At 39.3% G+C, this 12876-nt stretch overlaps 1 protein-coding gene across 2 annotated transcripts in view; it reads right to left on the bottom strand.

The window, feature by feature from the left end:
* DNAH8 (dynein axonemal heavy chain 8) overlaps window positions 1-12876 on the bottom strand; it is a 322922-nt gene that overhangs the window by 86105 nt on the left and 223941 nt on the right. For both annotated transcript variants that reach the window (XM_043450439.1, XM_043450440.1), the window contains 5 exons: window positions 8894-9049; window positions 7046-7228; window positions 2911-3016; window positions 813-1065; window positions 518-708 (listed from right to left, as the gene is read on the bottom strand). In XM_043450439.1, the coding sequence (XP_043306374.1) occupies window positions 518-708; window positions 813-1065; window positions 2911-3016; window positions 7046-7228; window positions 8894-9049 (889 nt within the window). The remainder of the gene's footprint in view (window positions 1-517; window positions 709-812; window positions 1066-2910; window positions 3017-7045; window positions 7229-8893; window positions 9050-12876) is intronic.

Below are 12876 nucleotides of genomic sequence, written 5' to 3'. Positions count from 1 at the left end.
CACATGCAATCACTCCCTTCTTTTAGACATAATACTTTGTTTAACTGAATTGAATGAAAATACCACTTTTTTCTCTCCTTAATCATACTTTTAACATGGAGATAAGCAATGTATAGGATTCACTTTAAATATGAAATACAAGTGTGCTTTCTTTTTAAATTTACACTCTATAACATCATTATAATCCTCTGCTTAAGGAATTGCTCTCTTGCAGTAGAAAGCTCACCCCCCGAATCACTATTTCCCCTTTTGGCATTTGAATGTCCTAATCCTAAGCAACAAAGCTCAAACTTAACTTAATGACATAACTAAAAATCGCAGAGTTAACACAGACCTGAAATAAGTCATCTTGAGTAACCAGAGCAAAACGAATAGAAATCAGGGGGGGAAAAAATGAACTTCACTTCCAATAGAATGTAATTCCTCTGTGTATTATAAGAATGGGTCTACGGGACATCAAACAGCATATCAAAAGCAATCTCCATTACATAGTACATCCACATCCCAAGCCCTTCACCTTTAATGAGAGCCTGAAACTCTCTGTGCTTCACGGTTCCTCTCTGAAGATCGATCTTTAAGGTCATGAGGAGTACAAAGAGGAACTTGTGGTTCTCGTACAAGCCTCTGACAGAATATGTAAAAACCTCGTAGGTCAGATATTCAATAATATTTGTAATTCTCTTTTGAGGCAGTGGAGACTTCTCAGACCTGCAATATGTTTTAAAAATCAAAGAAGTAAAAATCTATTTCTAAGAGAGTAGCAATACACACAAAATTTGGTGGGGGGAGGTAGTTAGGTGGTGAGGCCCCACCTGGCCATGGACTGGTCAAATAATTTCAAGAACTGGGCCAGCGAGGTCTGGTACATGATGTTGACCATGCTCATCTCCGTGATGAGGAAGTAGAGGATACTGCCGCGGGTGGCCGCAGGCCGGAACTCCTCCTGGGCAGTGTTAATCTTGACCTCCGTTTCTGCAGCTACGTGTAGTTTTTCACTGACTTCAGCGGCTGTTAGCTTGGTGGTGCGGAGGACACCAATGAGAGATTCATCATCTACCAAGGAACCTGAAAACCAAAGAGGAAAGCCGGGGAATGCAAGATGGGAAATTCGCAAAGCGAGATGCATCACTTCTCTAATCATCCCGTTAGTTTTCAACTTGACTTCTTCAAAGCCCACAGGGTACAAGGGTGAATCTTAAGACACAGAAAGGCTTCTAGTCCAGCTATCTATCCGAGGCTTCAATCTGTTCTAAACATTCCGGCCTAGGGGTTATCCAACTCTGCCTGAAAATGTGCAAAAGACAGTTCTCAAGATAGCCCACATGTCTGTTCTTCTTCAAATGTCTAAAGAAAACTCATGTCTCCCTCCGGTCCCAGTGGTTTCAGCTGTCCCTTATGTGACGGCATTGTTGCCTACTTTATCATCTTGATGGGTCCCCTCATGGCATCATGGACTTTTCTGTCCCATTTGTCTCACAGCTCAGGCTGACTCAAACATTACCCACCAGCTTACAGATGAATTGTACACTTTCTACTCCTGCTTTAGTCCAACAGTCCTTGACACTGAGAACTCTGGTCCTTCTATGTCTCTAATACGTTAGGAGATAGTGGAAGTGTCTGACCAGGAAGAAAAATGCTGATTTTAGTTTTTAGTTTCACCCTTCTTAATAGACATAAACATGTCTATGACAATAAACTCAGTTTTAAGATACAGAAAGATGCTCTGGATGTGCTGAGCTAACAGTCAGGATACCTTCAGAGAGAGATGCTCTGGCCCACCTGGGAGCAGGTGGATGTTACTGGAAGGGGCTGAGATGCTCTCATGGGCATGTTAGGTCTGTGAGAGAAGTCCAAATCATGACTAATCTCATAGGAAAGAGGTCTTGATCCAGTACGCTCTTGGCTGGATCAGGGGAGGAACCCTCAGTCAGTCCTTGCTGGTAATATTTACAATGCCCAGAGGTATCCATCCAAATGGCTGGCACAAGTCACAGACCAAGAGACAGGCAACTTTATCAGCGCAAGCAGTACAATTAAGGCAGATAAAAGACCTTTGCCATGAAGCCACCTTAAAGCGCTAGAGGCTGTTGTGAAAGTGACACTTAATGTACTTCTGGGAGGTTAAGTTTTCCCTTTTTTAAAAAAATATATATCCAGGAGTTAAGGTGCTTCTGGAAAGCATTCATTTGTTGTTGTTCAGTCGCTAAGTCTCGTCTGACTCTTTGTGACTCCGTGAACTGCAGCACACAGGGCTTCCCTGTCCTTCACTATCTCCCAGAGTTTGCTCGAACTCACGTGCATTGAGTTGAAGTATTTATTATTAGTTTGCTAATGAACAATAGAATTTAGGTTGCTGTATTTTGCCTATTACAGAACAGTATATCCCCAAATCAGGGGTTGGGACGATGGCCTGACTGCCTGGCGGTGAACCTATCCCAGCTTCTACGTGGGAGGTCCAGTCAAGTCAAGAGTGACTGAGCTCTGGCTGCTCAAGTGTCTCTGACAAGATTACACACATCAAAACCCGTTGTGGCAACAGCATTTCAAGACCAAATGAAAGAATTGATCTAAAAACAACACGAAAAAAGATGGAGCACATTAGTTTCCTTCAGGCAAGCAAATTAGCCTATTATGAGTTACCTAGCTGTATTGGGAGCCCTTATTTTTCTCAGGAGAGAGCAATTATATCAAGAAAACTGTGTTATTATCAAATGCTCAGATGCTGGTTGCTAATTTAAAAATCAGATTCCCTGCAGTCTCTCTGTAATATCTAGATGGAAATTGCCTCGCTTGTTTTTGCATTGACAACTCAACTGTTTCCTGACATCTATAATCATGAGGGCATTGAAAAGAGGGTACAAGAAATCTATCCACAATCCATTATGTGATTATTTCTTAATAACACAATACCTTTTGTAGCACTTAATTTGTAGAGGAGGTTATCTTCAAGTTCTTTCATCTTCCGCTTATTAAAAGTCACATCCTCCAAAAGTTTAACCCTCTCAGACTCTAACTCCTGTTATTTAAAAAAAAAAAAACAAAAAATATCATCAGAAGTGTAATTACCAGTTATTATGGCAAATCCAACTTACTAGTGTTTATTATTCATTTTTAAAAGTTTAAACCGAAATACCATTGAAACGACACTATCGTTAGTCAAATCTGTATTTTTGTTTCTCTCGACTGTTAAAAAAAAATTATGCCCACTAGCATTAAGTTTCCGTAGCATGTACATTGGTATGCATGGGATAACTCTGCTAAAATAATTCTGCCCAGGCTTTTTCCACCTCTACATTTATTTAAATTAGAGTGTCCCATTCTCTTGGCCCTGTTCCCAACATACCGCCCTCAGTGAGAAATGCTAACTATATTTGCAGTCAGAAGGGACAGAAACAAAGAGGCATTAAAACCAAGAAATGAACAGAATACTTAAGTTGATGGGAGCTTCTGAGTTGGGACCTGACTACAGGAACACCTGGTACTTGACCTGACATAGTCAGTTGCCAATATAAATCCACTTTCCATTGTTTTGCATCTCCTTCTATCAGAAGGGCTAAATTAGATATTTGGAGGGTATATATTTTTTTCCTACATAAGTGATGCATTCTTAAAATTATACTTTGAAAAATTTTTTTCAAACTTTCAGAAAAGTTACAGGACTGGTACCATGAACTCTCATATACCCTTCACCTAGATTCATCAAATAACATTTGGCTTTACCATTATTTCTCTTTATAATACTTATTATTACTGCTGAACTGTGTGCATGTGTCATCATCCTTCACCTTTAAAAACTGAAACATATCTCCTAGGAAACAGGACATTCTCTTATACAACCATAGTGCAATTTTCAAATTCAGAAAATGTAATATGACTACAATACTCATACTAAATATAGAGTAAATTAAATTGTCTCAAAAGCATTCTTCACAGCATTCTTTTTTGATCTCACACAGAATCACACTGTACTTAGAACTGCATTTAAAATGTGTTTTTAAACTACTTATTTGAGAAAGTTTCTCAAAAAACTTTCAGAAATTCTTCCTAAATCAACTTGTCAATGAAAACCCACAGCATGGCATTCATCTGTACATCTACTATGGCTTGCATCATAACTTATGTGTAGGCTATATCCCTCTAACTAGATTCTGAGCATCTAGAGGGCAGGAACGTGTCCCCCTAAATTCATTTTTTTAAAAAGATGTATTTGCTTATTTTTGGTTGCCCTGGGTTTTTGTTGCGGTGGGTGGGCTTTCTCTAGTTGTGGAAAGCAGGGCTACTCCTTGTTGCGTGTGCGGGCTTCTCATTCGGGCAGCTTCTCTCGTTGTAGAGCATGGGCTCCAGGGCACACACGCTTCAGGTGCGGCTCCAGGCCCCAGAGTGCTGGGTCACTAGTTGCAGCACACGGGCTTTTGTGGTACATGGGCTTAGCTGTCACTTGGCATGTGGGAATCTTCCCAGAACCGTAGTCGAACCCATGCCCTCTGCATTGGCAGGTGGATTCTTAACCACTAGACCACAAGGGATACTCCCTCCTACCCATTCATTTTTCAAAATGCAGCAAAGAGTCAGACACGACTAAGCAACTGAGCACAGTTGCTAGCAGAGATAGGCCTAATACCTTGTCCTCTAACTCCAATGCTAGTGTATACTGCCACTGTACTAGTGGTTTGGGGGTGTTTGATGGGCTAGTGGTAAGATCGTGGCTGCACAGGCAGTGAAGTGTTAGTCACTCAGCTGTGTCTGACTCTTTGTGACCCCATGGACTGTAGCCCACCAGGCTCCTCACCCATGGGATTTTTCAGACAAGAATACTGGAGTGGGTTGCCATTCCCTTCGCTGGGGGATCTTCCCAACCCAGGGATCAAACCCAGGTCTCCCATATTGCAGGTGGATTCTTTATCATCTGAGCCACAAGGGAAGCCCAAGGGGAATAAATAATGAATAGTCTGCATTAAAACAGTCACCCCCTGGGTGGCAGTATAGGAATATGTGGACAAGATGAAATCTTGTTAGCATCCTTTTCAGTGTGATATGGAAAAATAGGCATTGTGGTACAGTGGACACTTGTGAGTTTACAGCATGACCTGTAAGTACAGCTTATCTACGAGGCTTGGCAGGGTGGAAAGTCCATGTGCTCTTATGGGTTAAGACCTTATTTTCCCTGGTCTCCATTTGTTCATCTGTAAAGATGGGGGTATAAGAGCAGGATTGTTAGGAAGGTTAAACATCACAGTCATGAGAGTTCATGGACCAGTCTTGTAACCTTTCTGAAAGTTTGAAAATTTTTTTTCAAAGTATAATTTTAAGAATCTTTTTTTGCATAGGAAAAAAAAAAAAAAACCCTCTGAACATCGCAGACTAAGTGTTTTTTCCAGCAAGGTTGGTATAAGTACCTAAGCACCTCTCTTGAAGAGGAAGCTCAAGCCTAGAGGAGTGGGTGTAGGGTGCTCTGGGGATGAGGAGTGTACCCTAGACAGCAGAATGGCCTGTCTTAAGAAGTTAGCAAAGCTTGCATTGGGGATCTAAACCAATGAGGCAACATCTCAGAACAGACCAACAGCACCAGGTAGACCAAGAAGGAAGGACTGATTTTCAATAGTTGAGACCATGTGGCCTTTTTGTTTGTTTGTTTGTTTTCATTTATTTATATTAGTTGGAAGCTAATTACTTTATAATATTGTAGTGGTTTTCCCCATACATTGATATGAATCAGCCTGGCCTTAAGAGGTGATAGAGGCAGTGAACTGAGGGGCCTATGCTCTCTGCCAGACTCTAGAAGTGAGAGAGTTCCGTTTCTGGATTGCATAAACCCTGAGCTGTTTTTTTGGAAACTAAGATCACACAGCTAATGAGAGTGGAAGCTGGGACTGGCCCCTTTCACCCCACTGCACTGGCTGTCTTTCAAGGGCCTGCCCCAAGTCAGCCATTTCTTATTAACCAGGTGGGATTCTACTTCTCATTTTACTGAGCCCTCTATTTTTTTGGTGTCAGTATCTTTCCCTTTTTGAGTCTTTCCTTTGTATCTGTTGCCATCTGTTCACGTCTCTTCTTTTACTCCTTTTCCACCCTTCTTTTTCTCACCCTCCCATTACTATTTCTAACCTGGCCTTCTCCTTGAATCCTTCATACTAAAATTAGTTGTGCTATGCTATGTGCTAACTGTCTTTCAGTCGTGTCCAACTCCTTGCAAACCCACGGGCCATAGCCCACCAGGCTCCTCTGTCCATGGGATTCTCCAGACAAGAATACTGGAGCGGGTTGCCATTTCCTCATCCTGGGAATCTTCCCGATCCAGGGATCAAACCCACGTCTCTTATGTCTCCTGCATTGGCAGGCACCTAGGAAGCCCTTAAAATTAGTTATATTTAAGCAAAATATATAAAATTATATTTTATTTATAACATTTAAGGTTTTCTGAGCTTTATCTTAAAACTTAGTTTATCAGGCCCTTAAAATTTTCCAGCTTTAAATTGCTCTTTGTTTTATTAGAACTGTCAATTATACTTAATTTCTCTGCTTCAGTATAAATTTTATTGAATTAAAATAAAAGTAAGGCTCCCTACATCATTAGATTATTAGAGTGTGGTAGTATCAATTATAGCCAAGTATATCAATTACTATTGCAGTGTAGTAGTTAAAACTACTAATAATATTCATCCAGAGCAATTTCTTTTTCTTCAGGATCATCATTTCATTGAATTTTTCAGGTGAAACTCAAGACTATTCATCTATAGGGCTGTAGATATGAAAGTCAATATACCCAAAGCCTTAAAGTCAGAAGTAGAGAGTGGTGTGTGTGTGCACATGTACTTTCAGGGATCAGAAAAGAGGTGAATTGCATGATTCCTCAACAAGACTTGAGACTACAAAACAAATATTTATGCTAACAAAGGTAAATATGATTTGCTTCATTTTTTCCTTTCCATATATTCAACAATTTCCTAATACATGAAAACATTATTATAATTTATTATAAGTAGAAGTTCTTTTTTTTTCATTAATTTATTATAGGTAGAAGTTCTTTACCTTGAGAAATTATTACCTGTTTCTCTGTTAGAATTACCCTCCTTAGTAACTGGTTCTCAAGTCCTTTCATGGTAACAGTAAAATCAATGACTGACGTCTTAGCATTGATCTCAGGGGTAAAGGCAGGGTTTGGTAACTTCGTCGTAATATAAAGTTTAAATGTATCCATGACATCACATTCCTTATCGCCAACTTTCACCTACATCAATTCAAATATTAAATTACACACAGCTTAAAGGGCAGACAAGGAATTTGGGTTCAATTTAGGAGGGAATTTACCAAAGGTCAATGTAGTGAAACTTGAATGAATTACAAAAACCAGTTGTAAAATTTTAATCACTGAACTTATATGATAAATCATATTCTCTTAGAATAATTTAAACTTGTGGTTTAAATTCTCTTCCTGCCTGAAGATGATTTTAGCCATGACGCCAAGAAAATTAAATGAAAAATTTATCCAAAACAAATGCTGAATAAAGCAGTGGTCCCCAACCTTTTTTGGTACCAGGGCCTGGTTTCGTGGAGGACAGTTTCTCCATGTACTGGGGCGGGGGGTGGTTTCAGAATGCACGTTACATTTATTGTGCACTTTATTTCCATTATTATCACATTGGCTCCTCCTCAGATCATCAGGCATTAGATCCCAGAGGTTGGGGGCCCCTAGAATAAAGGAAAACTCAGACTTGTCTAAGATTTGACTGCTTTTCTCCACCAGAGGAAATTTCCTACTACAGAAATTTGTTGTGTTTATAAGAAGTGCTATTTCTTTTTGCATTTCACAGTCATATCTGAAGTACATTTGACAAGAGAAAGGATTAATTAAAATTTTTGAGGAAAAAAATGCCAATTTTTTTCCTCAGAAAGATAAACATATCTTAAACATAACATATCTTATAAACATAACTTATCTTAAACATAACAACTTTCAGTGTATCAAAAACAACTGGGCTTGCTATCTAAAATTCAGGTGGAAATTCTAAAATTTTAAATGACTTAAATTTTTAATTAATATTAATCTTGCATGTGAGTGAAAACCACACCACTAAGGCACTAATTCTCAGGCATCACAGCCTTCACATTGCAGGTAAGAATCTGGGTCTTTTAAAAGCCCTTTCAGGAATGGACGTACTAAAACCTCCTTTGGCATATTAAATATGGCATAGGAAAGAATTCACACTATGAAGAACATTCCTCTAAATAAATCTTTTTATTTAACAAGAAAATTGGCATTCTTATTCACTGATATTCATGAAATTAAATTATTCAGAGCAAAAAATTCTTGATCAGATATGCCGTCAATTCAGTAAAACTGAAGAAAACTAACAGTAAAGAATGAAACCAATTAAAAAAGAAACACTTGTACTGAAAACAATTCATGTTATCACCAGTCATCAGAAACCATATTCTACTGCTTCCACCAAAGTTTGTGAGTTTGAATTGAAAGTTAATAGAGAAATAAAATCAATGTCCCTAGACTTCATTAAAAATGCCATTTTATTCAGTGAGGAAACACAGGTTTTACTGTACAGAAGTATACATGGTTTGGAAACCACCTTTCTCAGAGCTGCTAAAATATACACATTTTGTGTGTAACAATAATAATAATAATCACCAGACGCCTTTCCTTCATATCTTGTTTAGTTTCAGATAAATGGCTATTGTTAGCAAGATACTGTTCTCCCCGCTGTATATATATACACATATATGTTACATATATATATATATATATTTTAAGGAAAACACTAAATATGAGTTTGGAAATAATTCTTTCAGCATACTACCACCTGAAGAAAACTGCCTTCGCTGCTGTGCTCAAAAAGATAAGTAGATGTCACCATTGCTCTTTTCTTTTTTCAAAGCTCACCTTGAAAGTGGTGCCTGATTTAATAAAATTCTTTTCTAATACATTATCCAAGGCTGGATCCAGCTCTTCACGGATGTCCTCAATAAGAAGGGGTCGGCCCAAGGAAAGACTGTCCTCCAGGTGTGTGCGGAAATATTTATGGTTCAGAGAGGTTACCTAAAAATAAAGAGTTCATTGCTGCAGAAGTGTTACAAAGAATGTGCCTGTTCCTGAGAAGAAACCAGAGATATTTGGGCAAGAGACTAAGAATTCTAAGGACTGTACAGGAAGCCTTAATTATAAAAGTAACAAACAGAACATAATTTTCAAAACTTGGGGGTCATGACTTTGTGGAAGCCCTGGGTGTGTAATGGGGGTCTCTCTGATTGAAAGAGAGGCAAATGTCATTCCTTAGTTGGAAGTCAGAGCTCTGCTCTGGCAGGTGGAAGAGAGGTAATCAAGGATTAACCCTTTAAACTTACATAGCTACAATCATTCAAAGAAAGCAAACTAACTTGCATCTTTGTGATACTCACTTATCTTCTCAGGACAACTATGAGATGAATAAGTGATTTTTTAAAAAGCATAGGGATGTCAGAGATGACATACTGAATCAACCTAAGGTTCATCCATATATTCTGTCTCTAACAGTAGCATAACATAAGAATATGGTATTTTGCATAAAATCAACCTAAAAGACTATACTTTTAAAAAATATTCTTACATTAAAATAAATTAGGATTCTGAATGTCTGGTGGGGTTCTCCATTTTTAGATCAACGTTCATTATTAGTTAAAACACACCAACTGGGCTAGTTGATTTTTGCCTTAGTCAACTGACTTGGAACTCTTTACTTCTCCAGTGATCTCTCCCTCTGCCTAAGTGTGAGGATTCCCAAAGGTTCAGTCCTCAACTCTCCACCTATCTTATCCTCTATTCTCTGAATTCAACTATTGCCTCTATGCTGCTGAGAGTGCTGATCTTAAGATACAGGAGAGGACTTCCCTGGTGGTCCAGTGGTTAAGACATTGGACTTCCACAGCAGGGGCATGGATTCTATCCATGCACTAAGAACTAAGAATTTAGACAGACAGTAATGACAACCCTATATGCAAGACAGCAAAAGAGACACAGATGGAAAGAACAGACTTTTGGACTCTGTGGGAGAAGGCGAGGGTGGGACGATATGAAAGAATAGCATTGAAACATGTATATTACCATATGTAAAATATATGACCAGTGCAGGTTCAATGCTTGAAGTAGGGCATCAAAGCTGGTGCTCTGGGACAACCCAGATGGCTGGAGTTGGGAGGAAGGTAGGAGGGGGTTTCAGGATGGTGGGACACATGTACACCCATGGCTGATTCATGTCAGTGTATGGCAAAAACCACCACAACATTGTAAAGTAATCAGTTTCCAATTAAAATAAATTTAAAAAAAAAGATCCTTCATGTCACAAGCAGCCAAATAAACAGAAGAAAAAAATTAAAACTAAAAAAAATGAAAAAGATCCACTGAGACATCAGGTGATTAGGAGGGTGAAATTTAAAAATATTATCTCTCATTTGCAATGAAAAAAGGCGTGGAATTGAAAAATAAGTCTATCTTTGTCCTGTTTTGATCAAAACAGAAATAACTAAAAACAGAAAATCTTGCACACGATAGAACTTTTTCCCCTAGATGGATAGCTTTATTTATATAAATGATGTGCTGTGCAAGACCTTATTATGAGTTGATAAGGTAAATGAATCCAAACAAAGAGCTTTAACTAGCTTATCTAAATAAGATGAAATAAGGTCCCAAGAAGACTGAATGTAATTGTCCTGCTCTAGTCCCCAAGAAGCAAACTCTGTTTTTGTGATGTCTTTCCCAAGTGTGATGGTTAATTTTATGTGTCAACTTGACTGGGCTAAGGAATGCCCAGATAGCTGGCACGCATTATTTCAAGGTGTGTTTGTGAGGTTGTTTCTGGAAGAGATTAGCATTTGAGTCGACAATCTGAATAAAGATTATGGCCCATGTAGGTGGGCATTGTCCAATCCATTAAGAACCTGAACAGAACAGAAAGCTGGAGGAAGCGCCAATTTGTTCTCTGCATAGGTTAGGACATCCATCTTCTCCTGCCCTTGGACATCAGCTCCTGACCCTGGGGACTTCAGACTGGGACTGGGACTGACCCCACTGGCTCCCACGGTTCTCAGGCCTTCAGAGTTTGGACTGGAATGACACCACCAGCTTTCCTGGGGCTCCAGCCTATAGACAGCAGATCAGGGACTTCTCAGCCTCCATAATTCCATGAGCCACCCCTTCATAATAAGTCTCTATGTATCTGTACCTGGATATCCTTTCGGTTCTGTTTCTCTGAAAAAACCTGACTAATATACCAATTAAAGAAATAATTTCAAATTGTTGATTTATTAAATCACCTTTTAACCACCTTTAATATTTTTGTAAACTTGAAGTAATATCTTGGAGTCATAGTTTCAGGTTGGAGTCACTTGATTTTTCTCATGGAGGAATACTGTGTGGCGGCCACCATGAAAGTCTGCATCACCCACACAGACACTCTGGAACTAGGTCTTTACTCAGTGAATTCTTCACAGGGGAATTAAGCAAATACATTCTTTATTCAGAAGTCAGAGCTATAGGTGCTGGAGATGGCTTTGAAGATGACCTTGGCAAAGCTGCCAAGGTGAAATGCAGCCCTGGACATGCCAAATATGTTTTGTTTTTCATTTATAAAGTGTTCCATTTTTCATTTTGCCTTCCTTACCGAGCACAGAAATGATGGTTTTGTTTCATTTTCTTTTCATTTATGTGTGTTTGTGCATGGGCTTATCCACATACTCAGAAAAATACTATGCTGTCTGAGTAAAAAACATGCAGTTCAATTTATATACATCCCAGCAGTTGATGGTTTTTAAAATAAGAAGTATCTCTGATATATTTCTCTTACTTCCTCAGGAAGCTTCTTGGGATGAGGCTGCATCAGGAAGGACATGGCTGAAGACTATCAATGAATTAAATGGAGAAATAAAGCCACGATCAGAAAAAATAAGACTAAGATGAGCAGGGAGATCGACAGCCAGGGGAGGCAAGAGGAGTGAGGACCAGAGCAAGGAACAAGTTACAGCTGAGCTGGGTCCAGGGCGCTGAGTTCAGGAGGAGGAACACTCTGGTACCTGCCACGCATGCACTTCTGTGTATACAGCTCCTCAGAAGCTACATTCCCATCAACCCCACTTTCCTTAACTCTTCCCCTCCACTCATACTCTCTTATCTTTGCCAGGATTTTTCTGAGTTTTCTATGTCAACACAGGTTGGAGTCTTAATAAGGTGAGAGAATCTTGGGGGTGCTCCAGAGCAATAGGCAATGTCCCCGTGCCTGCAAAGTCTTAATCTCAGAAGGAAATCTTTCACTATTTCACCACTAAATGTGGTGTTTCTTGTAGGCTTTTTGTAAATACTCTATCTGATTAAGGAAGGGTCCTCTTAATCTTGGGCTTCCCTGGGGGCTCAGATGGTAAAGAATCTGCCTGCAACGCAGGAGACCCAGGTTTGATCTGGGAGATCCCTGGAGAAGGAAATGGCTACCTACTCCAGTATTCTGGTGTGGAGAATTCCATGAATAGAGGAGCCTGGCGGGCTCCTGTCCATGGGGTCACAAAAAGTTGGACATAACTGAGTTACTAACTCTTTCTCCTAATCTCAGTTTGCTAGAAGTTTTGATTTTACCAACTACTCTTTCCGCATTTATCAAGATGACCACATGATTTTTTTCTGGGTTGGTTTTTTTTTTTTCCTGTAATTATTACACACTTTAATTCACTTAATTCAATAAATGCACAAAATATAAAGATGGCATAAAACCATAAATCTAACAAGAAGTTTATAGAGTTGTTGTTGTTCAGTTGCCCAGTCATATCCAACTCAATGACCCCATGGACTGCAGCACACCAGGCCTCCCTGTCCATCACTATCTCTGGGAGTTTGCCCAAGTTTAT

Source organism: Cervus canadensis, chromosome 28, assembly GCF_019320065.1.
Source record: "Cervus canadensis isolate Bull #8, Minnesota chromosome 28, ASM1932006v1, whole genome shotgun sequence".
In the NCBI taxonomy this organism is placed as follows: Eukaryota; Metazoa; Chordata; class Mammalia; order Artiodactyla; family Cervidae; genus Cervus; species Cervus canadensis.
This window is presented reverse-complemented; position numbering and strand designations above follow the sequence as displayed.